A 27,808-nucleotide genomic window follows, 5' to 3' on the forward strand; every position below is an offset into this window, starting at 1 on the left:
TAGTGTTATGCGACAATTGTGTTATTGTAATTCAGCATTGTTGCAGCTTCTATACAACTTATAGCATTATGTATTAAACTCACAAATTATGAACTTCAACCTTATGAAGAGTAATTGGTCAAAACTAATCGATCTGCTACAATAGTTCTGGCGATACGGTTGTTTATTATTTACAGTTTCATAGTACGAAGGTGAGACAAAGCCGTGCAACAATCCTGGCGATACAATTGTTTATTTACATTGCTTCATAGTACAAAGGTGAGACAAAACTTTATATTGCAAACAAGGAAGTAAAAGCTTTATTTTTACCCTAAAACGGGGAATCGGTCATACAGAAACAAGCGGCTATTGTGGTCATCACAATATTTGGGAAACGATAAAAATCATTGAAAAGGCCTTTAAACGATAATTATTAGAGCTTTCAAACAATACAACTTTTGTGCTCATCGGTTCCCCTCTTGCAGATACAAATTCATTTTAAAATTGTTCTTCCGTTCGTTTGTGTCAAGATTTTGATGAAAGTAATTTACTTATAGAAGACCTGTTTTCTGTATGACTGAACAAGGAGAGAAGGTGTGATGTTTACATGAAATACAAACTTGTAGATGCAGTCATGTTGGGGTTATTATTGAAGATAAAACTGGTCTTAAGGAAAGGTCATCCAAAAATGTTAGAATCCAATCAAAATTGGACAAATACTGTGAAGTAGAAGAAGAATAAGTAAGAATGAGATACTTTGTTCTTCTCACTGTATCCGTTTTGATCATTTTAGATCAATCGATGATTTCTAGTCTTGGATATGATCGACAAGACCTCAACCAACATAAGCAGTAAGAGGAAAATTATGTGTTGTATCTAATATATGCGCATAGTGTGCAAGATGGATTATTTGTGAATATATGCGCATAGTGTGTAAGATGGATTATTTGTGAATATGTGTGCATAGTGTGTAAGATGGATTATTTGTGAATATATGCGCATAGTGTGTAAGATAGATTATTTGTGAATAAGTGCGCAGTGTGTGTAAGATGTATTATTTGTGAATATGTGTGCATAGTGTGTAAGATGGATTATTTGTGAATAAGTGCGCATAGTGTGTAAGATGGATTATTTGTGAATAAGTGCGCAGTGTGTGTAAGATGTATTATTTGTGAATATGTGTGCATAGTGTGTAAGATGTATTATTTGTGAATATATGTGCATAGTGTGTAAGATATATTATTTGTGAATAAGTGCGCAGTGTGTGTAAGATATATTATTTGTGAATATGTGTGCATAGTGTGTAAGATGGATTATTTGTGAATAAGTGCGCAGTGTGTCTAAGATATCTTATTTGTGAATATGTGTGCATAGTGTGTAAGATTGATTATTTGTGAATATGTGTGCATAGTGTGTAAGATGGATTATTTGTGAATATGTGCGCAGAGTGTGTAAGATATATTATTTGTGAATATGTGTGCATAGTGTGTAAGATGTATTGTTTGTGAATATGTGCGCATAGTGTGTAAGATGGATTATTTGTGAATATATGCGCAGTGTGTGTAAGATGTATTACTTGTGTGCTGAACTTTTGTATTTTCATACCTTTATCAACGAAGTGAAGAAAAATGCATTTCGTTCGCCAAGATTTTACGAAATCAAATACACAAGTAATCGAAATGTATACATCATGACAGAAGAAAAGTCGTAGAACATAATTTCTAAGGATCTGTTTTATATTTACATGACTAGTGCCATGTTTTGTGGATTCGTGAATGAGAGCGAGGTTTTCAGCTATGAAAGCTATTTGCACAATACAAAGCTCGTGATAGAGAACAAACAAACTCTTTCTATGGGAAGTGGTGCAGGTAAAACGTTTCTTAACATGTTCACTGTACTGGAAAATCGAATTCCGTGTTATCGGCGGTTCAATTATTGTTAGGTATTGTGGTAATATATACTACAAAAATTATTTCATTATTGTATTAATATATATATATTGTTTGTTTGTTTGAAGTTAAGCACAAGGCTACACAATGGACTATCTGTGCTCTGCCCATCACGGGTATCGAAACCCGGATTCTAGCGTTGGAAGTCCATAGACATACCGCTGTTCCACTGGGGGGGGAGGCAAATATATATATAAAGCATGACGGTTCAGTTATTATTGAATAAAATCTATTATTGGTATTAACATGTAGCGTAACAGTTAACTTATTGTTAGATATTGTAGTAACAAATAATATAAAATGTTCTCCTGTTATTGTTACCTATATATGATTCGAGAGTGCAATTATTGTTAAGCATTATAGTAACAAACAGTCCAGTATCTTCTTTCGTTGTTGACATTAATATGATTCATAGTGTTTTTGTTCGAAGGGAAAAGTTTTTATCAACTAAGTTGGTAGTTTATTATATATTATCGTATAGCCCGCCAAAAATGACGGACCAAGCACTACCACTCCCACCCCATAGTATACCCTAACCTCACATTTCTTAGCTACCTGAAATAAATAAATTTTGCGAATTCAAGCTTGACCAACAAACAGGCTGAAAAGTGCAGTCGAGGTAGTAACCACAACAATCAATGAAATGTATAGACAAAATTGGAAAAATATTTAAATAAAAGTACATAGCAAGTGGAAAAATATGTGTTGATTTCTTGATTTAGTCTCCGTTGTTTAATGAGTTTTTTTTTATTAAAACCGTTAGTGATATAACAGAAAATAGCTTGATTCAGAAACGATGCAAGTTTAAAATGGAATCGACATTTTTACTTTCATAATATATTTTATGTACTTGGCTCTAGGCTAGGTGACCCACACTACGTCTTTATTTTATGGTTTGTTATACCAACACTCATTATACATATAAGGTTTCACGGAACACACACACACTTCATGGCCCTCTTGCACCCCGTCACTAAAATCGTAATGGGCAGACAGTAATCGATTGTTTGTTTGTTTATTTTTGAATTTCGCGCAAACCTACACGAGGGCTATCTGCGCTAGCCGTTCCTAATTTAGCAGTGTAAGACTAGAAGGAAGGCAGTTAGTCATCACCACCCACCGCCAACTCTTGGGCTACTCTTTTACCAGCGAATAGTGGGATTGACCGTCACATTATAACGCCCCCACGGCTGAAAGGGCGAGCATGTTTGGTGGGACGGGGATTCAAACCCGCGACCCTCAGTCGTGCGCCCTAACCACCTGGCCATGCCAGGCCGACAGTAATCGAACTATTCTATCTGGATAAATGCATTTTGGCTTTTATGACTCCTCCTATTTCGGGAAAACAAGCGTGATGTAACACAACTGGCTTTTATATAGGTTAGATAACTTCTATTGTGACGAATATTAAAATTCACATTTACAAACATTGTTAGTTGAGATGTTACACTGCCAGTTCTTTAATAATACACACAATAAGCTCTATGCCAGAGCTGTAAAACATTGTATAATACTCAAAGTTGAGGGGTCGAACGCCGAAAGCTGGGGAAGCATTGAAACCAAAAGGGAAGCATTATAAAAAACCATGGTATACTGCAGATGTTATTCCCACATTTCTCATAAAGTGACTATTACGGCTTACAAATTGGCTGTATATACAAATAGCCTTTCAGATATATCTGCTGTCTGTTATCAATCAATGAGATCAATGAGATCTTTCGTTTAACTCCATAACTCATCAGCTGGGTTGGATTATGATACTATTTATAGAACAAGAAATTTAAAAAATATGAACTCCTTTAAGGAAAATTAAGAGAAGTTTGATAACAAAAACAAATCGAAAGTCTAGCGTGATTTTTATCGCAGATAGCTAAACCTAAAGTAATATGTTTTTCTAATAAAGGCGTATTGAACTGTAAAGGAAAAAAATATATAACTTTTAAAAAGGCAAAGTCCTGGCAATGTCAAAATGTTTTGGAAATATGTTTCTTTAAATCACTTAAACAGGAGAAGAAAGGTCTTCCTTTTGAAAGGGCTCAGATTATCAATTTATTCTGTTCTGTTGTTCCATAACTGATATTGACTGCAATGTGTTTACGTGTGTTATGTGTCTGAGATTCTGCATCTACATATTATTACCAACTTATGCTGTATAAAGCGTCTGACGTTTGACTACGTATCTGAACCATTGTTCTAAATCGATTATTGATTACATAATTGATAAGTGAATTATATATGTATACATATATATATATAGTTGCTATAATGTTATGTATACGCACACGCGCGCACACACACATATATATATATATATATATATATATCGTATTACCGTTATCGATCCAGGTTGTCAACTTATTATAGCGGATAATGTCTGTGGTAATAGCACCCAAATGCGTTAGGGATATATATATATATATGTGTGTGTGTGTATTTAATATCATCCTGATATAACTAAAATAATTACCTTCTAGTGTGAAAGATGTATCTTTTGAAAAATAACTTTCTCTATATCGGTTGTCAAAGTCAGGAATGTTGTCCATTTCGATTACATTACCGGCTTCAAACTGCCTTGTTATAGACCTACATATCTCGTTACATTACCGGCTTCAAACTGCCTTGTTATAGACCTACATATCTCGTTACATTACCGGCTTCAAACTGCCTTGTTATAGACCTACATATCTCGTTACAGTACGGGTTTCAAAACCGTCGCTCTTGGTAGGTCTGGCCTCCTCCATCCATCTCCCGTCTGCACGAAGATTATCATTTTTCTAGTATATCTAATTTCAAATATCTAGGTCAAAAACACATAGATACGCATATCCATAGAACAAACAAGTAAAACAAATTTGGCTCACATTTTTTTTAACTCTTTCCCGATAATGCGTTCGACAACCGCATACTATGTTAATGGAATTCATCAAAAATATTATTTCAAAATCCTCCAGTAAAGAAGTACATGCCCTGACAGCACGTTCTCCATATTGTGGCGGACAGGGAAGATGGTGGAGCTTCTCCTGAAGTTGTTAAAACCAAAATGAACACTACCGAATGGTGACACTGTCTTGAAAATACTCATCACCTTGTGATGAAAAGAGAGAATGCACTTGATTCCAGAGGATACCGAGATATATATGGGATATAATGCGACCGTTTCAAAGAGACCGAAGGACCCAGTTTATGTCATGAAAATGCTCCCCACATCATTATTCTACCTCCAGCTGTTTGCAGAGTAAAAATAACCAACAAGAATCCAAGGTTTTATGGGGCTGTCGCCAAACTTTGACTCTCCCATCTGTAGAGAACAGTCACAGGCAATGACTGCTTGCAACTAAATGGCCAGGTTATCATTAATACATAATGCAGTGTATTAATACATAATACAGAACATTAATACATAAAAAACAAATGAAAAGCGAATTATTTGTACATTGCACTAATACACTGTATTTGTTTTAACAGAGTATGTTTGTATACTACCATAAATTTATCAATTTACGATTCTGGACTATCGTTCCAAACGTCTTGTATTACTTCTTACAAATTCAGCCAAGTTGTTTGGTTGCCTATGGACCTTCTTAGTTATTATATAAGCCCATACAGCATTAAAAATGCTCATATCGAGGCTTTATGTAGACTATGCCTTTGTTGCGAGTGTTCCATTGGCCTTTTAATTGCTGTCTTGGTATCGTTTCACCACATTATATATACTGGTCAACACTATAGGTGCACCTTTGGTTACAGTTCTATTCACATTGTTCTTATTGACGTAGATGGCCTCATACTATCTTTGATGTCATCGTACAGGTTCATTGCTGGAGCTGCTACCGACACTAAATAATCTGGTCCCAACAATTAATAATGTATCTTTGTAAAGCTCCCCCTCCCACCAGTAATAGCTCAGTAGTAAGTCTGAAGGCTTATAACTATAAAACCCGTATTTCGATATCCGTGGTGGGCCCAGCAAAGACAGTCCATCGTTTTATTGCCTCTTTACTCATCAAATGATGGGCGAGTCCAAAAGACAAATAAATAATGAGTTTTGTTTTTATTTTTTGGCCAATATCTGTATAGGGATCATAGAATATATCACTACAGATGTACATGCAGAAGAAAGACGCAAATACAGAATGTGGTAACGTCGTCTATTAATTGATTTTGACCTATAGTCTCTCGATTCACACGTTAAATGAAATTTTAATTTATAAATTGGAGCGGATACACACCAACCAACATGTAAAACAGTGAGTTGTGGGAAGAAAGTTGTTCCTAACATCACACAAAAACAACAAAATATATGAACGAAAACAACAGGTAAGAGACTTTTATCTTTAAATTTTCACCGCCATACTTAGATGAGCAGCATGACAACTAGAACAATATATGCTGCTACATAAGGAACGGAAATTGGATTTTGCCGGCTTGGTGCCAGGAAAATAAAATATCACTCGACTTATTTTACAAGGATATAAATACAGCACTCTGTGGTTTGTATTTTAGAGATATTTGCTTTCATAAATGTACACCTTGATTTGTTTTTCTTTGTCTAGTTATCTGAAGTTCTGAAAAGAATATCGAAGTTAAAAAGAGATGGTTGTATATCATTCGCCCTTTTAACATTAGATGTAAACGTAAAATAGCTACTAAATACTGGAGATTAATTTTACTCACTGTCCTAACTAATCTGTTTTTAACTACCTATTCTCTCTTTTTATGTTTTGTTTCATTAGAGTAGCTGCTTTGCCGCAACTAGCTATAGGGCCGGGTGTGGCCTATTAGTTAGTGAACTCGGACCGTGAATCCAAGGTTCGCACAACGCGTTGCCACAGAAACACGTCCCGCACTTTGAAGACGTGGATGTGCTATAGAGTCACGGTGAAATACCAATATTCCATTAGACAAGAGTAGCCCAAGATATGTTAGAAAGTGTTGTTGACTTTTCTCTAGTCTCTTTAGGGACAGCTATGCACAGAGTGAGCTTGTGTAGCTGTGAGCGAAACTTCTGAAACAAGCAACTGTTATAGGCCGTAAGTGGTAGTTTTAATCTGGAACATTATGGTTTTGGTCGACCTTATCTGCTTCTAATTTTAAATTTCAATTTAACTTTACGAATAGAGGTTAAAACTAATAGACGGCGTATTCTAATCACTGCTTGGGATCTAATTCTTCATCTACATATTCCAATAGAATATATTCTACTATTTTCATTATGTTTATTTCCTTAGTTTTACTTGTTTGTCACTTATATGTGGCGCTACTTATTTATTAATTCTTTGCACGGATATTGAGAATGAAATATCATTCTGCATTAATACTCTATATTTGCGTTACATCATTATTCTCTTGTCCAACTCCTCTATAGAAAATGAATAATTTAGTCTCCTTTCCTGAATGTTTCAGTTTTGACTGTATGAGAAAGCTTCTTTTTAAACATACGAATTTGTATTTACAAGGTTTAGCATATCGTATCTAAACACTGTAAGTAAAAGCCCAGCTGTTGCACCACAGAAAAGGAAATATCGATCCTGTAACAGAAAAAGATAGAGATCCGGGATCGGTTTCCCTCTTTACATATTTATTGGAGGAGAAAATGTCGCATGCATTACTTACTCATGGTAAAATTTCAATCATCAGACAAGGAAGACTTATTTCCAGGAAAATAGGTCTTATGTGTATAATCTCATATACATGTTTCTGTATATATATATATATATAGTGTGTGTGTGGGGGTTTTGAAAACGTCTTTAATACGAGAAGTTGAGCAATATTGTTAACATGAAAGAAATTTTCGCATTCAGGAAAGTGTGTATAAAGTCTGCTCGAATCCTTATATCAAGGTTATTTTTGTATTTTATTCATCCATCAAGTAAAATATTATACGTCTGTTCTTCTATTTTTTTTCTCCGTTTCCCTTCATTTAGACTTATAAGTCTTTTTTAAGGTACAAACTATAAATTCTGGATCGTTCGTGGAGTAGTAGAATAGTCTGCTCGAATTCTCAGTCCGAGAGTTCATGGTTCGCGGCCCGTTTCAGCTAATACGCGCTTTACATTTTTGGACCATTGAGATTTAATAAGAGTGATTTCTCAAATCCCAATATTCGGTCAGACAAGAGTATACGAAGAGTTGGCGGTGAACGCTATTGACTAGCTGCCTTCTCTCTAGCCTAATAGTTCAAAATTAGGAGTAGCTATGCACAGATAGCCCAATTCGTAGATTTGCACAGAAACTCCGAAACAAAGATCAAACTGACTAGATTTATATTATTCATGTAATCGTATATTACCGTTGAGTATCACTATTGCTTTGGCTGTGGTATTATATTCAATTGTTATCACTGTGATAACTGTGACCATTGTTTTAGCTGTGGTATTATGTTCAATTGTTGTCACTGTGATAACGAAGCGATTCATTGTTGAAAAAAAATTACAATTATGGGCAACTGATATAGAATTAGGTAGACTAGTTAACACTAACTAGAATTAATTATACATTTTCTACAAAAACAAGATTACAACTACAATTACATTATTTATTTCGATAAAAAAAATTGCGAGCAAGTACACCTACAAAAAAGTGTGGGGGGAATAAATGCGCTGTGGTAGAGAACGATAAAAACAAATGATAGGTTGAAATATTGTTTTACCCCTTAAATTATATTCCAGTTGCACAATGTTCCAATACGCCTAATTGCAACAGATTCATCTCACATTACAGCCTGCGCACATGTATCTATAATGCTGCACTTCGTAAACACACAGTCACAGACACATTATTTATGTTTGTTTATTTCCGACATATCTATATTCAGATTCATCTTAACCAAGTCACATCGGTTGAAGAGTTACACAACTGTACAGTCTAGCGAGTCTCACTAGCACACAGACCAAAAGTGACAACTGAACCTCTAATATGTCTTACGCACAGACCAAAAGTGACAACTGAATCGTCTACTATGTCTTAAACACAGGCCAAAAGTGACTACAACTAAACCGTCTAGCATGTCTTACACACAGGACAAAAGTGACTAAAACTGAACACACAGAACAAAAGCGACTACAACTGAAAGCACAGACCAAAAGTGGCAATTGAACCGTCTAGTATGTCTTACACACAGGCCAAAAGTGACTACAACTAAACACACAGAACAAAAGTGACTACAACTGAAAACGCAGACCAAAAGTGACAACTCAACCATCTGGTATGTCTTACACACAGGCTAAAAGGAACAACTGAACACAAACAAAAACTGACAACTGAACCGTCTAGTATGTCTCACACAAAGGCCAATAGTGACAACTGAACCGTCTAGAATGCATTACACACAGGCCAAAAGTGACAACTAAACCGTCTAGCATGTCTTACACACAGGACAAAAGTGATTACAACTGAGCACACTGGGCAAGACTGAATACAACTGCACAGTCCATCAGGTCTTATTCATACACTGGTAGACTAATGCACATGAAAGCACGTATTTTTATAATATTCCCTCATATGGGGTAATATCGTTTCAATCTGGTCATTTTTACCTACACACTACACGCTTTTAGGTTCCGGGATTCTTAGCTGGTGAGCCGTGGCCACCCTGTAACACATCAAAAGTGCTCCTGTAATACATTCTGTAAATATATACAAGATTATTGATTTCTATCTCTGCAGTTTTCTTCTCGCTTCTCCACATTAACTTGGTTTGTTGGAGACTCTCTATTTCATTAATGTGATCTTTGAAGATTGGGATAAATTGCGTGATGTATAGCAATCAGGAGAACTGAAACACAACTTTGGACTTTTATTATTCTAAAGAAGAAAAAACCTCGCAACTTTAAAAAAAAAGAACTACACGTTTTCAGTTTTAAAGTAACAATAAAATCAGAGTATTTAAGCGAGATTGTTTTTTGTTTTCGAAAGTACGCTTTGTAGACAGAAGAGGTTTTGGTAACAACGGAAGTTTTATGTAGTTTGTAAAAAAAACTTTTTATAGAATCTCCAAAATGTTAACGCTTGCGCTTCTAAACTTGTAAAAATTTGAAGGTGGCTGATATTGAGGGATAATTGCTTCAATGCAAATTCTTCAACGGAAAATTCCTCCAGTAGCAGTAATTACGTATCATTTTCCACTTTCTTCCGAGAACTGGTAGAATTCATACAACAAAGAACAGTTTTAAATATGACATCAATTATTTTGCACTTGCTTGATAATTAGCATAAATATGTTTCTTATAATGAAAGAAACTTGTAAAGGAAAACTGTACAAAAACCAGCTTGAGGTAAATTAACTCGGCCATTAAATACCAATAAAAGTATATTAAAAACAGTATATTAAGAAATATAACTAATGTGATATTAAGTGCTTGGCAATGTAATGAAGGCCGTCCAGACTAATGAACATTCCACATTGTATATAATATATATGCAACATGTTTTCATCTTGATAGTAATGTTGCTTAGACGTCCTTACATTAGGCAATTTTCATATTTTTTAACCTGTTTTGTATTTTAGGTTTGGCTTTGGTCTTTATTACTTACTCGTGATGACTTTTTTATTTATTCAAAACGAATGCCAAGTTGTATAACCTTAAGTATGATTTACTACAACAAAGGACTCTCTAAGTCAAACTTGTTTCCACGACAAGTTGCTATTAATGCTTCCTTTTCTCGCTAGATCTGTATAGTTTTTCATCATTTCTATAAAACCATTTAACCACAAACATCGAGTTAAAAGAAAATTGGGTTTCTTTTTAATTTCGCGCAAAGCTATACGAGGGCTATCTGCGCTAGCCGTCCCTAATTTGACAGTGAAAGACTATAAGGAAGGCAGCTCTTGGGCTACTATTTTACCAACGAATAGTGGGATTGACCGTCACATTATTACGCCCCAAGGCTTAAAGGGCGAACATGTTTGATGGGACGGGGATTCGAACCCGCGACCTACAGATTGGGAGTCGAGCGCCTTAATCACCTGGCCATGCCACGCCACATCTAATGGAAGGTAAAGTCAAAATATTCTTTTTAACCAAATACATAAGCATGCAGTCAAAGTTTCCAACCATCTTATTGATTTTTAATTATATATTTTTTGTTCAGTTAGTACAAAAGAAAAGATTTACGTGCACACACACACACACATCATATTGAACAACAAGCTACATCCAAGTCCTTACCTGCTCTCACGTGTACGTCTCGACTTCTTACAGTCCCAACAGTGTTCGATACCACACATGTGTAAACAACTGAATGAATGTCTTGACGGTATTCAGTAGCTGAAAATGGCGGAAATATTAAAGAGCCGTCTTGGTTAATGTAACGTAAATTGGGAATATCTTTAACTTCATCTCCGCGCTCATCCCTCCAGCTAATAAGGGGATTCGGATTTCCAGTGGCGGAACACGGAATAGCAGCTTCAGTGTTGTTGTAAAATACGACCCTAGATGGAGGCTCCACATCAAATAATGGTCCTCTGTGGTCTTCAGCTATAGAAACTTCAGAGAAAGTATGACGAATTAAACATTATTTCAGAACGTATAGAGATTTACATAGAAAACAAAACCTGGAAGGAAAATATATTTTTTATTTCAAAACTAAAAGAGATCTAATCATATAGAAAAACAGAACGGGAACGGTAACAAACATTACATTAGATTCTTATGAAACGGTAACAAACATCACTTTAGATTCTCATGAAACTGCAAGAGACATTTAATACTTAAACGTTTCGAAATAAACAGCAAGCTACATTGAATAAGATAAAAGGTAAGTTACAAAGATCCAAGATAAGGAATGAAAATACAAAGTAGAATAATGAAATAAAATCAAAAGGTTTGAGGATGGGTGTAAAACAACATACATGTTACAATATTCAATGTTTTATTGCTTTTCTTTGTGGAATTACATAAAGTTATTTTGAACAGACCCAAGTGAAGTTGTGTTATTATTTAGAGTTGGGAGCTCGTGTAAAATAAATAGGCTTCCTAGAGGCTCAGCGTTAAGTCTGGAGACTTATAACGCTAAAAACTTGGTTTCGATACCCATGTTAAGCATAGCATCGATAACTCACTGTGTACTTTGTGTTTAACAACAAACAAACATTAATACTAGACGCTCTTAATGACCCAGCTCAAGTGCAGAATGACCCACCGGGGCATTGTTAGATCTTTATAGAACCGTATTCTTTACAGTAGGTGCCTGTGACTTGTTGGCAATAAATTTCAACAATAAACGGACAGCACACAATCTACTTGTTTTTAAATAATATATTCAAAACCAGTAAAAAAATTATCTACATATATATATATAGGTTATCACAGTTGAATCTAGAGCTTTAAATAATTTAATTTTTTTGTCAAAACTCCACATAGGGTGGTTCAATTGCTTTAGAACCCAATTAAAAAGACGAATTACTTTTTATCTCCTCTGTTATGACAATACAATCAGTGATAAATTCACTTACGTTACCATGTGGGTTACCACAGTTGTATCCAGAACTTTAGATAATTCTCTTATACATCAGACGGGTTCAATTACCTTAGAACCCATTTGACAAGACAAATTATTATTTTCTATCTCTGTTCTTTCAATACAGACTGTGAAACTCACTTCAAAATCACCACTATAACTGCTCGCTACCACAGTTGTATCCAGACCTTTAAATAATTGTCTCCTTTTCGTCAAAGTTCACACATGTGGGTTCAATTACTTTATAACACCCTTTGACAAGACAAATCATTCTCCTTTGTCTCTGTTTTTCAATACAAGCTGTGAAACTCACTTTAGAAATCGCCCCTTACGGCTAAACTCACAATCACACAGTCTAACTTCGCTTTTCTTTCACTAACTTAAGTTTTTTTCTCTCTGTATCTGTACATAATTATAACACGCGACAGAAAAATATAAAAATATCTAGCTCTCTAGTAACAACGATATTATACATAACGAGAAAGACTTAGAAGCTTCGAGTAAGATGACGTCAACAATATTACAACCTACGACTCGTACAGAGTTACGTAACGAAACTTGTCATAACTATCGTACATAACGAACTTTTAACACTTTTGTTATGAAAACTAAATAATCATTAAATATTAACTAAACTAAATAATAACTCTTAAACTGAACAGTCTTGTATACAGAATAGACTTAAAGACCCAGCTCAGGCACGAACTGACCCACCGGGGCTACACGGGAAACATTGTCTATAGCTATCTTATTAACATTTAATTTAACATGTGTGTTAATTCTACCAATAACGAGGTGAATTGTAAAAGATTTACTTAATATTTCTGCTGAAGATGTTATTTCCTATCTTGTGAAGGATTTGCTGATCACCTGACCTATGTACGACTAGTGTTTTAACATTAAATTATTACCCATAATTCTTAAGTATGTGCTTTTATTATTTTTATGACAAACCAGTAGGCTTCTCTCTAGCTTTTATCTAGAGTCCAGTTCGCTGCTGATCCATATGAGATATTTTAAAAATATTTAATCGAATTGAGGTGACTGCTGCTTTCAGTATGTGTATAAGTCTAGAGTATTTGGCAGTAGTTTTCCAGTTCTGCTACAAATTCTCATGTGTTCATAAGCCCGTAAACGTAATTAACCTATTTGAAATGATGTATTTAAGTGTTTTACACTCACAAAAAAGAAACCTATCATTATATAGGTATTTGAAGAACTTGTAGCATTCCGCCACAATTTAATTCTTCGTATTGTTAGCCGGCACTGGGCAGCTGGTACATAATTGAATAAAATTGTATAAACATTTGTTTAACAACAACAAATGTTTAATTATTTTTTTTTCACTTAACCTATTGTTTTGGTAATGTAAGTGGCATTACAGCCACCAAAAGTATATTTCTACATAATCCATGAGTCCATTGGCAGTTTGTTTGTTTTAGAGTAAAGCCACATTTGGCTCTCTGCAGTGTGTCTAACGCGCGAAATCGAACCAGGGATTTTAGCGTTGTAAACTTACCGCCGACCTACCGTGGGACAAACGCAAAGAGTAGGTAATATGTCTTTAGATCTGAATAAATTTTGATTTCTGAAGGGTGGTTTATATCTAATTTAATCTATAAATCCTGTCGAATATTAAATACGATTTTCTGTTGGATTTCTTATATTTTGTTATTTTCAGACTGCCGAAAATACTACTGTAACGATTACTTCTATAATGATGGAAAATTATATGTATGGCTATATACGATATCACACAAAAAAAAATAACTATACAAGTAAAATGAATAAAATACAATGTTATCTATTACAAAAAAAATTCACCCTTAATTACGACGGTAAGTAGAGAAGGTTTTGTTTGTTCTAGCTCAAAGCTACACAATAGGCTACTACAGAAACTAATTATCCATCTTTTTGTATAATTTTCTAATGAGTTTTGAAAAAATGCAGAATTTTAGAATTTTTCACAGAAAACAAAGCTAAAGCATCTCAGTTTATAAATATATAAGATATTTTGCGTTATTTGATACTTTCTCAAAATAAATTATGCTTTTTTTAAAGTTAAAAATCTTCAAAATATTTCATTCTTAACAATCCTGAATTACTTCCGTATGTGCCAAAAAAGTTAAACACCATTTTAATCTCTGAACTCAGATTTTTTTTGTGTGTGTTTTTATGTTGTTAAACACAAAACTACACACAATCGGCTGCCGATTTTTAACGTTATAACCCCTTAGAATTACAACTGGGCCACCGGAGGCCTCAAATTAATATATATATATAATGGAGCGCAATATAAAACGACTCATTAAGTCGAATAAGTAAAACAAAAATAGTGTAAGAGTATTGTATTGTGTCAGTTCTGGTTAAGCTGTTATTAAGAAATTGAAATAGTCTGGTTTGTCTGAAGACTTTGTTTTATATTTCATTTTATTCCTTACTTTAATATTACACAATTCACGTGCATACCTAGCCTTTATTCAGAAAAATTATGTTTACACAATAGTAAAATAGATATTCCAATAAATAGTTTTTGTTATAGTCTGGAGAAAACTGCACCTACGAATTACTTTCACCTTATTCAATAGTTTCTGAATTAAATGTGGTGTAATTGATTTTATTAGTTTATTAAAACACACCAAATATTTTAAATGGTACATAAACTACTTCATATTCGAAGTGAGAGAAAAATTGCGTGCCACATTTTATTCTGATGGATTCATATTTCAAACACATTTAATAAGACTTCATCTGCTTTTCCCTGTTTATCAGATATGAGCTATTACCATGAAAGTATTACATAGTTACTATTGTACACACAAAAAAATTCTAAACGTTTAGCACTAAATCACCAGTATAGAATTTCGGTTTTTTGTATTATACTCTGTTGATGATAACTGATCATAATTTTAGCGACAATCTGTTAGAGGGTTGAATCTTCAAAAGTTCTTTTTTGACGGATGGTATAAGTAATACAGAACTTAAGTATAGTACTTCCGAGCGCAATATTGACCAGTAGTCGACGTAATAGTGAAATAAAAAGCTTACAAGAGGTACACGTTATAAACAAAAGAGACTGAGGATAAAACGATACAGAAAAAATAAAGGGAGAAAAGTCACATCGTTATTGTTTTCGAATTCTATAATTACTGTCAAAAGTGACTTGAAGAATCGATATAGAAAATAGAAATAAAATTCTCTTGGAAGCGGAATGTGGAAAATGATGAAGGAGAAAAACAGACTCCAAACATAAGTAAGGATTCTACAGCATTAGAGATTTATCCTGTCTTTGAAATAACTTTATCTTAGTTTGAGTTCCTGTAAGAAGTTTTATAGTTTTCCATTAAATACAAAAAAGAACAGAAAATTAAAAATTAACTTAAATTTACTCTAAAATCACTAAAACGTTAAAATTCCTAATTGTGTAAAAAAAAAAGAAATTTAAAAAATGATACAATAACGCATTCATACTTGAGTTGTGTTTTTTTATAATCATAAAATAATTCTGAAGTAAGATATTAAGTAATTCATACTTGAAACCGTCGGTACTTGGTGAAACTCCATAATTACAGAATTGAGGAAAAACAAGACAACTTTACGTTTCACAAGTAAATCGTTAATTACGACCATGGTTTCGCCAGTAAAGGCATCATCAGGGTTTATACATACATATGTTTAAACAAAGAACTGAAAGTGAGCTTGACATTTACCTAGGGACAAATAGGGAGGAGCTTAAGTTGATTTGGTCATTTAGAACTTTTTCTGGATTTGTTTTTAGACATTTATTTATTTCTAAAATTTCCAGACTGTCTAGTTTTTTTACCTTTTTCACGGTTATGTAAACTTTTGCAGTTTTGTTTCTGGATGAAATTGGTGTTTAGTTTCAATAAGGTGGGATGCAAAGGTTGGATCCATTTTACTTAATTTCCAGCTTCTTGAGTATTCTTTAATTCTCGTTTCTATCGAACGTCATATTTGACCTATAGATACACCATTGCAGTCGTGACACATGAAGTGGTACCTGATGATGATTTTACTGGTGAAACCGTGGTCGTAATAAACGACTATTTATGAAACGTACAATTGTCTTGTTTTTCCTCAATTCTGTAAGATATTAAGTTTAACTGCTCTACTCAAAATTAATTATGCATTTTGGCCGAGCTTTTAGTTAACATATTTTATTAATAATAAGGTCATTTGTTGATTTTTACAAAAGTATGTAATTTTGCCACTTATTTATTATTGAATTTCAAAACTATTTGCACCAGAAAAAAGTTTTATTATTTTACTGTCACATTAGGTCATTCAGATAGATATCTTCATAAGTTAATTAGATATTCCAAAAACTCCCGACATCTGTATAAGCCATTTTAATATAATTTAAGTTAGTGAAACCAGTAAGTACAGTACAAGTAAATTGATCTGTCTTACATTAGTTAATGAAATTTGTAATGTAGGACTACAACAAGTAGCAACAGTGTACAAGTGATCAAGTCTGTGGAAACGTTAAAGGATGGAATACAGTAATTTATTCTCGTCAAATGGATTACAATTTAAATAATTTTCATCACATAGTTTATAAGAACCACTAACTAAAGAACGAAGTTACAACATCATATGATACTGTTACTAGTGGTCTAACACAATACGGTTTTTAGGTGCACGAGTTGCTATGATTTTTCGTTACTTTTATCTTTAGCATTAATGTTTTAACATTAACTTCAGTAGGTAAATTTGAGTGTTTGATTTCACTAACACAACTCTGCCCGAATTGTAAATTTAGAAATTCATGGTTCGCAACCCATGGTCTCAAGAACGCGCCTCGCACTTTGGGACCGTGGGTGCAAATAAAATCCCACTATTTTATCAGAGAAGGGAAGACCAAGAGTTGGCGGTGGGTGCTGCTTGATTAACTGCTGTTCCCTATAGCGTTTCAATTCAAAATTAGGGGCGAAAATGTGCAGATAGCCTTTGTGTAACTTTGCAAAAAATTCTGAAACAAACAAATAAATATATAATCAACCCATTGCTAAGAAACCGTTTAAAATAAAAATATATTGCTAATAATTGTACTCAAATAATATATTTGATAATGAATTTAATTACAAAACTTGAATATTTTGCAAATTATACAAAACAAATGCATCATACACACACAAAAAAACGAACAGTTATTAATGATGCGGGCATCGTAATTGTCATGTGCCATGCTTCTTTTGATAAAAGTCAAACCAATTCCGAAAACGTTTTTTTTTTGTATAAAAGAAGTAATAATCGAGTCGTATACAGTTTCTTTTTCTTCCTGCTGGCCATCTACAAGCGTGCACTAAATTGGAACACATAATTAAGCATCAAATTCAACAAAAGTTAATTCTTCAGTGAAATGGTAAAAAAAAACTCAAAGTTAAATTCTATCGTCTGAGTCTTGATGAGCCTAACTAGTTGAGCAAGCAGAAGGAATTTGAATATCTAGTGGTATGCTAATCAATGTAGACTCCATTTCAGCCTTCGTTAGACAGCATTCACGGTAGGATATAACGATTCACAGCACAACTTCACCAGAATACTCTGGGCAACATTCGCGAAAAGAAAAAGTAGTTAATGTGACCTCGGTAAATCTGTAGATATTGGATTAAGAGTAAAAAAAAGTCTCGTTTTTCAAGAAGACTGATCCTGATGTTTCTTTGTATTTCTTTCGGCTCAACTAAACGTTGATGAAGCCGAATTACACTTGAAATAACATGTAACTGTTTATGTTGTAAAATATACGTAAAATATAATTCTGTAAAAAAGTTCAAAAATACTAAAAAGATCGTTGTACGACATACTCTCTGTTTCTTCTGCAAGTGATTTTTTCCAAAGTTCGACTACAGTTTTAGTGTATTTGTAAATTTTAAATTGTACTGAAAAAAGCACCTTAATTTTGATACTTATGTGTAACTTTAAGTTATATTCCCTTCTTCAATGAATGATAATAACGGTAATACTGTTAGTCGAAATAAGCTCTCTAACAGGCAAGTTGTCCTTAAGTTTAAAAACCTTGGGTCGGACGTGGCCTGATGGTTAGTGCGCTCGAAATGTGAATCCGAGGGTATGAGGTTCGCGGACCGTTGCGGCAAAAACGCGCTCGACACTTTGAAACTGTGGGTGCACTATAAAAGCACGGTGAAATACCACTATTCCGTCATACAAAAGTAGCCTAAGATTTGGCGATGAGTGTTATGACTAACTCCTTCTATGCACAGCCCTTTTGTAGCTTTGTGTGAAGAAATAAGCAATCTCAAAAATTTTGACATATAGTACGACGTTTTATGTTAAACTTCAACAATCGAATGAATAAATATTCTAAAATAAACGTGGAAGAATTTATTTGTTACACGGTGAAAGTATAATACTTGTTTAACAACGTGTGAACTCAAAACAATGATGACTTTTGAAACACAGCTGTGACTGGCGAAATATTTGAAGTTGCTTTTTGAATATTTTGTTTATTGTAATATAAGCTAAAAAGAACAAACAGCATTTTAAGCGAAGTTATTACACTAAGATGGCTTCGAGCTATTGAATTATAATCACTGGTTGTAGTTAAATTAGCTTAGTATATAGATTTAAGACTGACACTAAATATCCTAAGCTGGTCGAACCTCTTGGGATGTTATTGGGTTTATGGCCGAAAATAACGTTAACAGCGAGGGTACCCAATTGATGAAACGATGGATTATAATCTTTAAAAGAAAGAATGTAACAAAAATATACCTAGTTGGCTGTACTCATTACCAGGTTTGTTTGGAATTAAGCACAAAGCTACATAAAGGGCTATCTGTGCGCTGCCCACCACAGGTATCGAAACCCCGTTTTCTAGTGTTCTAAATCCGCATACATATCGCTGTTCCTTTACGGGTGGGGGGGGGGAGCTCATTATGAGGTTGATCTTTAGTTTTTCTCTAATTAGATAGTCTGCTATGATCAGTAATTAATATCAATTATTTATAAATAACAAATTCATACCAGCAGGCGAAGAAAAACTGTGGAACATTATTATTTCTTACTTTAAATTCTAAAAATTAAGATTTCAACCTGAAATTTCCAATCTGAATTCAACCTTAATTTCAACCTAAATGGCATCTTACGCGTACGCGGGCTAAACATCCATTTTAGGACCCTTGGGTTTAGGTCCAGCAGTCCCTAATTTCTGTCTACTGACCGGAGAGCAGCCTGACAATTAGCAGCACTACTCTTTACATAAAATTGTCTATGGTTTACAGACAAATACAACGTTTGTTAAATAGCAAGAAATATGAATTTCCCAGCTGTTTAGCATGGAGAAGATCAGAATTCCTACAGAACCTTTACAGCGCTCTCTAGAAAATCCTCTCTCAATATTTAGTTATAATTAAGAAACTACTTGTAGTAATATCAGATGATACGTAAGCAGTGTCGTAGCCAAAACGTACACATTGAGGGCGCAATGACAGACTCAAAGGGCGCGAGTACATTGTAATCATTTTCAGTTTTCGTTATAAATTTTTGTTATCATCCTTATTAATTCGTAAGCGAATTCACTAATGAAAAAATCTTTGATATCTGCCAACAAGAGCTTAAGTTAGGTATCAACTGGTAGGTTAATCAAAACACACAGCACGAGTCAGTCTCAGGGAAAGTTGATTGGACCCTTGTAATTAATTAAAGCAATGTGAACCAAGTCCAAATTTTGTTATTAAAACAACTGTAATCGTCTATTATGAAAGAATTGAAGTCTCTCAATATATTATGCTTCCCATCAACACTCTGACATATATCATCAAGGATGCACTTCTCAAACCCGATGAGGATCAAGTTTGCCAGCCTTTCATGAGACATCGACTGACGGAGGTCTGTAAGCACATTTGTCAGAGCAGAAAAAACTCTTTCACATGTTGCACTTGAGGATCCAATTGTTAATGCTGCCTCATACAGTTCTGTAATGGCAGGAAGGTCCTTCGATTTCGAATGGAAAAGCTATTGCAAAACAGACACCAGATTATGTTTGTCGTTTTTCCTCCAGTGGTCACTGGTGTATTTTTTTGGCAACATCAATTTGAGCCAAAACAAAGCTGTCCATTTCAAGGTCGATCAAATCTGCGAGAAATCCCATTCGGCCTTTGTCAAAGAAATGTTCTGGTTCGGGATTTAGTGACTCCATGGCACGAATAAGATGCGAATTTTTCTCCGAGAAACGTTCATCAAGCTCAACCAGGATATTGTCAATTAGACAGAACCACGATCGTTTGAGGTTATCATTTTCTGACAAATTGGTGTTATCTGTTTGCAGATGGTCATCAATATAGTCTTTAAAACCAGAGTTTTTACGACGTCTTCTATTTCCTGCAGGCTGATGGTCTTGTACTGTTACACTGTTATCATCACCTTCAGTATTTTGCAGAATCAGCTTAACTTCATCCAGCAAAGCATGCTCGCGAAGACCGATTCCTAAACTATTATATAGAATTTACTAAAGTGCCTGCTAACAACTAAAGTGACATTTCCTCACCTCTGAAGAACAAAACGGATGCCGTGGATAGAATCTTTCCGTCAATAATAATGCCTCAAACAATGTAAATCTAACCATGAACAAGAATGAGAGAGCGGTTTCCTATCTTCATTGTTCGATGAGTGCATACAGTTCCCTTCTTGCGCAATAATTCATATCCAACACGAATAATTTAGTGTATTCAACTATGCTCTTGTTTTGTGTAAGTAGCAACACGTTGTTTAACATTCAGTTATGATTCTTATTTTATTAATAAACGAACGATTAACGTTGCATCGATCAATAACAATTTATTTGAAGTCTGACGAATCTGAATAATCCACGTCAGCTTTATGCAGCCGTCGATGCGATAAAAAAACACAAAAGCCCAAAGCATAAGTACAAATATATTTTATTTTATAAATATTGATCTACAGCAACTGTTACTTCGGTTACCTAATATTTTTATACATGAGAACATTGCAACTATTCAAGTTCGAAAAAAATAACAAGAGGCATTATTTTATTTTTAAAGCAGTTTTTAGAGGGCGCATTGCGCCCCCGTGGCAACGGCACTGTACGTAAGTAATTTTTCTTTTTACAAATTAACATTGCAACTAATGGGAAAAACTGTGTGCGATATAACAAGGCCTCGTCATACAATTATTAAACTACGATGAACAGATGAATTACAGATTTCTAGGGAAAAGAATTTTTGTTTGATAATAAATTGATGCCATGCTTTTAAAGAATTCAATGCCATGCTTTATTAGACCAACTGCTGCATATCTTAGACGACATTAAAAGACCCAACAGATGTTCTTATAGTAATTAATTTTAGTTTATCATTTACGTAAACGAATCTTATTTTTAATTATAAATTAACTAGTTAACTTGAGGATTTTAAGAATAGAAAAGTTTGTTGCTGACAGCAAAAAATCGTTAATATTATGTTACTTTGTCCTAGTTCCAATATTAAAAATGGACATATTGACCAATATACTGGCCTAAAACATTTCTTAGCTTAAGCATCATTAATATTGCGCCAGTATGCTAACTTGTCCTATTTCAAAAATTAAAAAGTATCGTTAATATTATACCCATATGTTGCTCTGACTTATTCCTAAGTAAGCCTGATCTATAAAATGTCATATTTAATGAGGTTTGTTTTGTTCACGGTATTTCTTATTATTTACAAAATAGTGGTCCAGTTGTCAGTGATGTTTAACCTTTATGAAACGTCACTTCACAAGTACGCTTTAGATGATTCTTTAACACTCGTCCTGTCAGTGACTCGAAATTATAACTCCATTAGTTTTCTTGTCGGACAGTTTCGAGAGTGCTTGATGTCACTCATCATGATTACAACTCATAGATATTATCGTGAGGCTTAAGCACATAATATCAAAGCATCATCCCTTCTTCCTGACGCTGAAGAGCTAATTAAATTCAACAGTTAAGCCCTTAGGAACTAATTACAATAAACAGTAAACTAGTTTTCTGCTAATTAAAAAGAAAGGTAAAAAGTACAAAAGATACGATAAGCTAGAAGCAGTCTACGTTACTTTTACCTATCATTGTTCGGAGTAACAATTTGGTATTGTGTCTCTTCCAAGCAGTCTACGTTACTTTTACCTATCATTGTTCGGAGTAACAATTTGGTATTGTGTCTCTTCCAAAGAAAACCTGAAACAGAACACTTTTAACACTTAACTCTAAGTACGTCTATGGTGTTTTTAGTTGCTCTGTACTCACCAAAGTTAACCTATTTTGATAAAAGATTTCAAGGAAACGTAACATTGATGTTACTAATTTATTCTTCTGAATTATTCTTCAGACAAACTGTTTAAGCAACTAATATTAAACATTAAGCCTAATCTATCACTCGATTCACCATTGTCACTGAGTTATACCGGATTCACTGTGGTGAGTAAAATAAAACAAAAAACATCATACATATAATATAAATTACTCTACTATACGAAGCCTAGTCTTGTTTTTGTTTTTCGATTTTCCCTTGTCCAGGGTTATTTATTAGCGGTGAAACCGGTATAATTCAATTTCATGTGGCGAATCGAATGGGCTTCATATTTACTCTTAGTTAGTATGGTTTAATTATATCATTGTTCCTTATAATAAAGGTTCTGTATTTTAAATACCATTTGCGAGAAAATATATTGTTTAGAGCCTTACGAGATGTAAACATAAGTTAACAAGGACATTGTTTCTTACAAAAAACTTTTGTATGACAATCATGAAATTACCATTTCGCTCTTCTCCTTAGCTTTCTTCCAATGCAGTAGTTTGAGATGAAATGGAAGAATTGTTTATTCTTTTAACTTTGTATGCATAGCTGATCCCAGTTAAAAATGAAAAGCATTAATGGTACACTTAAACAAGTCTGCTTTTTTATGAGTATATATTTGCCTTCACTGGAGTCTAGACCACCATTTTTCAAACAATGGATTACAAATCAAATGGAAGGGGTCGTGGAAGATGTCTAACGGGTTATAATAAACAACAGTCAGGCGAAATGCTGTTGACAGCTACGTTTATTGGGTCAACAGTTTTTGATATTTTAGCATCGAAATTATTTATATATTCGCAAATTACCTTAACCTTTTACTTTAACTTATTTTCAACCCACAGAAGACACTCATTAAGGAAGATCGAGAATCAAGGAAAACAATTATTTTTTGCATATGACGACCTTTGACCTTTACCGATGACTTTTAATTTTAAAATTGTTCTGCTTAGTAGAGGTTTAAGCTCTACAATCAGTCTAAAGTAAAAACTTAGTAACTCGGAGATCTTCAAGTTTGTTTCAGCACAGAATCAGATGAAACCGAGAATTTTTGTTTGTTTTTTGTGCTACCCGCAAAATAACTACACTGAGCACGCAACTATAAGTATCACAGGGAGGGTGGGGACTAAAGTGCATGCGAGAACCTGAACACGGTAATTCTACAGGAATTAGAGGGATATACCCTCAGAAAATACGGCACTTATATTCTTCAAGTGGAACATTTATTTAATTATACGTGGTAAAACGTGGACATATAATGTATGCCAACCTTCAAACTATTAAACGATATTAACCTGCCCCATCAGCTATAGCTTAGAGCATGGGTGGGCAACCAAATTTTTTTCCTGGCCATAGATGTGGCCAGTCCATCACAGAAATGGCCACACTATTAATAAAACAGAAAATTTCAGCTAAATAAATTTATTTCAGGATTCTAACGATAGTCAAGGTCAATAGTAAACACAACGCAAAAGTACAAAAAAAAATACGTTTTCAAAATTACGAAATCGTGAAATATGAATGAGAGATTTGGCATTATTTTTCTCTGACCAGTTAAAAAACACACTATCGATAATTCTACGAGTTGGCCACATATTTTTGCGAAATGGCCATTGGCCAAGCCCACACAGGGCCTAGAAGGATAACGCTCCTTTTTAGCCTAACTGATTTCTTCGCCTAGGAATATACATGTGAAATAGAAAATATTATATAAGCAAACAACAGAACAAAAAAAAACAAAAACAAGAGGAGTTGTGAAAGAAGATATTAACTATTTAGAGTATACAGCATGACTGTGACTTAGTTTATGCATAAATGTGTGTGTGGATATTAATTCTGACGCTTAAACTAATGCAAGATCTTTTCGTGATTTAAAAACAGCAGAGAAATTATGTTCATCAAGCTATTATTGATATCTTTCGCAGAGCTTACAACTATACATAGAAAAGCTATGAGTATTTAACAAAACGGTTGTTAAGCCTTTTACAAAAACTCGTGACATTTCGATTGTGTAGCCAAACAAGTTTTCACAATTTTCATATTCCGTGTTAAGCTGGAAAAAATTTTTTAAAGATATTTTACTTCAAAACCCGTTCGGACATGTTTAAAAAGTAAGTTAATTTTACACATTCTTGGCTCTTTTTTTAAGGTGTGGAGAAACAAATAAATTTCCTACCTGAGCTATACAGAAAAAGTAGCAATACATGGGCACTGCCCACTGACCAAGTCATGACCTAATCTTTCCAGAGTGTTTAAATACTGAATGTGATTCCTTCACTGAGTGTCAGCACGAGCCACGCGTGCGATGCTCCTGTTCCTATCGGAAACTTGGTAAATGTGAATCAGTTGAAATGTATCCAAGCTAACTCTTCAACTGAAGACAGAAATTTGTCTTCCTAAGAGCCAATCGCTACTTCCGTTACTTACTCACTTCGTCTCTATCCTCGACATACTCTTCGATATCGCGTTTTCTCTCGTGCGCTCGCTCTTTCGCTTGGTTTGTTTTGCAGCCACTTTTCATGCGCAAAAAAGCTTGTTGAGGAGCTTGCTTAATAAGAAATGACAATGTCTAATGGGACATGAATAATGGATGAAGCAACAATGGACGGTGAGGTAGAGATGGCAAGGAAGGCAAATTGCAAAGATCCCGGGAAATATTGTAAGACTCTAGCAGGAGTTGATAAGATTTCCCTGCAAGAAAAGAAGCGCGAATTATTTTTTGATATGGTAATGTGATCCAAGGGCTATCTCTCCAGAGTAGCTTTTTCTCTCACTCCCTCAGATTTTTGAGTTGAAAAGAAAAAAAAACTCGCCCGACGGATTCATCGAAAAGTCCGTTAAAGGAAATTCAGTATTGTGATATATCCATGAACATTTCCAAGCACTGTAAACTTCATCAGATAACAAAAAAATCAAAAATATTTGCCACAAAAAAAAGCGAAAAGAGAAAGTTTTTATCGGTTGTACATACTAAAACCTTTGTTTATTTTGTTCATAACACTTCACCAGGTTTACCTGGAACTTGATGATGCCAAGTAAACCTGGTGAAGTGTTGTGAATAAAAAATACGAAAGTTTTACTATGTGCGATCGATGAAAACGTGTGTGAGTTCTTTCTAATATTTAATTAAGGATTGTTTGTTTGTTTGTTTTGAATTTCGCGCAAAGCTACACGAGAGCTATCTGCGCTAGCCGTCCCTAATTTAGAAGTGTAAGACTAGAGGGAAGGTAGATAGTCATCACCACTTACCGCCAACTCTTGGGCTACTCTTTTACCAACGAATAGTGGGATTGACCGCCACATTATCACGCCCCCACGGCTGAAAGGGCGAGCATGTTTAATGGGACGGGGATTCGAACCCGCGACCCGCAGATTGCGAGTCGATCGCCCTGACCACCAGACCATGCCAGGCCTTAATTAAGGAACTCGGCCGCGTCATGGTATTCGTCACAGCAAAGGAACTTGGGTTATTTTATTCTGTAGCAATCTTACTTTAATGGTTGCTACCATGTGTCTGTTAAAAACTGTGAACATGGAGAAGAACGAAGGTTATAACACATGTTAAATAATATTTTTTTTATCTAATGTCACATATCCGCATTCATTACACCCATAAACTAGAAACATATTTAGCTAGTGTATAGTTTTATGTTCGTTACATTTACTAACAATCAAGAAAAATAATTAATTAGTGTTTCGTTTACTTTACTTCATTACGTATATTATCAGTCAACTGATATTCTTAACAAGTGTTTTGTCTCTATGTTAGTTGCGTGTATTAATCAAGAAGCGTGAAGTGTCACATCTCTAAATTAACTATATTGACTAACAGTCAAACGATATATTTAAGTGTCTCGTCTCTATGTTCATTACTTTTACTAACTGTTAAACAATATATTTAGTGTTCGGTCTCTATGTTCATTACTTTTAATAACTGTTAAACAAAATATTTAGTGTTTGGTCTCTATGTTCATTACTTTTACTAACTGTTAAACAAAATATTTAGTGTTCATTACTTTTACTAACTGTTAAACAAAATATTTAGTGTTTGGTCTCTATGTTCATTACTTTTAATAACTGTTAAACAAAATATTTAGTGTTTGGTCTCTATGTTCATTACTTTTACTAACTGTTAAACAAAATATTTAGTGTTTTGTCTCTATGTTCATTACTTTTACTAACTGTTAAACAACATATTTAGTGTTTGGTCTCTATGTTCATTACTTTTGCTAACAGTCAAACAATATAGTTAGTGTTTGGTCTCTACGTTCATTACTTTTGCTAACAGTCAAACAATATAGTCAGTGTTTCGTCTCTACGTTCATTACTTTTGCTAACAATCAAACAATATAGTTAGTGTTTGGTCTCTACGTTCATTACTTTTGCTAACAGTCAAACAATATATTTAAGTGTCTCATCTCTATGTTCATTACTTTTCCTAACTGTTAAACAACATATTTAGTGTTTGGTCTCTATGTTAATTACTTTTGCTAACAGTCAAACAATATAGTTAGTGTTTGGTCTCTACGTTCATTACTTTTGCTAACAGTCAAACAATATATTTAAGTGTCTTGTCTCTATGTTTATTACTTCTACTAACTGTTAAACAATATAGTTAGTGTTTGGTCTCTACGTTCATTACTTTTGCTAACAGTCAAACAATATATTTAAGTGTCTTGTCTCTATGTTTATTACTTCTACTAACTGTTAAACAATATATTTAGTGTTTGGTCTCTACGTTCATTACTTTTGCTAACAGTCAAACAATATATTTAAGTGTCTCGTCTCTATGTTCATTACTTTTGCTAACAGTCAAACAATATAGTTAGTGTTTGGTCTCTGCGTTCATTACTTTTGCTAACAGTCAAACAATATAGTTAGTGTTTGGTCTCTACGTTCATTACTTTTGCTAACAGTCAAACAATATAGTTAGTGTTTGGTCTCTACATTAATTACGTTTATTAGTCAAGAAATATGTTTAAGTGTTTTGTCTCTACGTTCGTTACTTTTGTTAACAGTTAACAATATACTTTAGTTAGTGTTGCCTTTCAGAGGTCGTTATGGTCACTAATGAAGGGACAATATATTTATTTGGCGTCTTGCAATATT

General features: G+C 34.1%; 1 protein-coding gene across 3 annotated transcripts in view; it reads right to left on the minus strand.

The window, feature by feature from the left end:
- Nucleotides 1-25,010, minus strand: part of LOC106457468 (Down syndrome cell adhesion molecule-like protein Dscam2) — a 134,235-nt gene extending 109,225 nt beyond the window's left edge. For all 3 annotated transcript variants that reach the window (XM_022383413.1, XM_022383412.1, XM_022383414.1), the window contains exons 1-2: nt 24,876-25,010; nt 11,096-11,413 (exon numbers count right to left, since the gene is read on the minus strand). In XM_022383413.1, coding sequence (XP_022239121.1) covers nt 11,096-11,413; nt 24,876-24,930 — 373 coding nt within the window. In that variant the 5' untranslated portion in view covers nt 24,931-25,010. The remainder of the gene's footprint in view (nt 1-11,095; nt 11,414-24,875) is intronic.
- Between the last annotated feature and the right edge of the window lie 2,798 nt (nt 25,011-27,808).

This window comes from Limulus polyphemus, unplaced genomic scaffold (assembly GCF_000517525.1).
Source record: "Limulus polyphemus unplaced genomic scaffold, Limulus_polyphemus-2.1.2 Scaffold335, whole genome shotgun sequence".
In the NCBI taxonomy this organism is placed as follows: domain Eukaryota; kingdom Metazoa; phylum Arthropoda; class Merostomata; order Xiphosura; family Limulidae; genus Limulus; species Limulus polyphemus.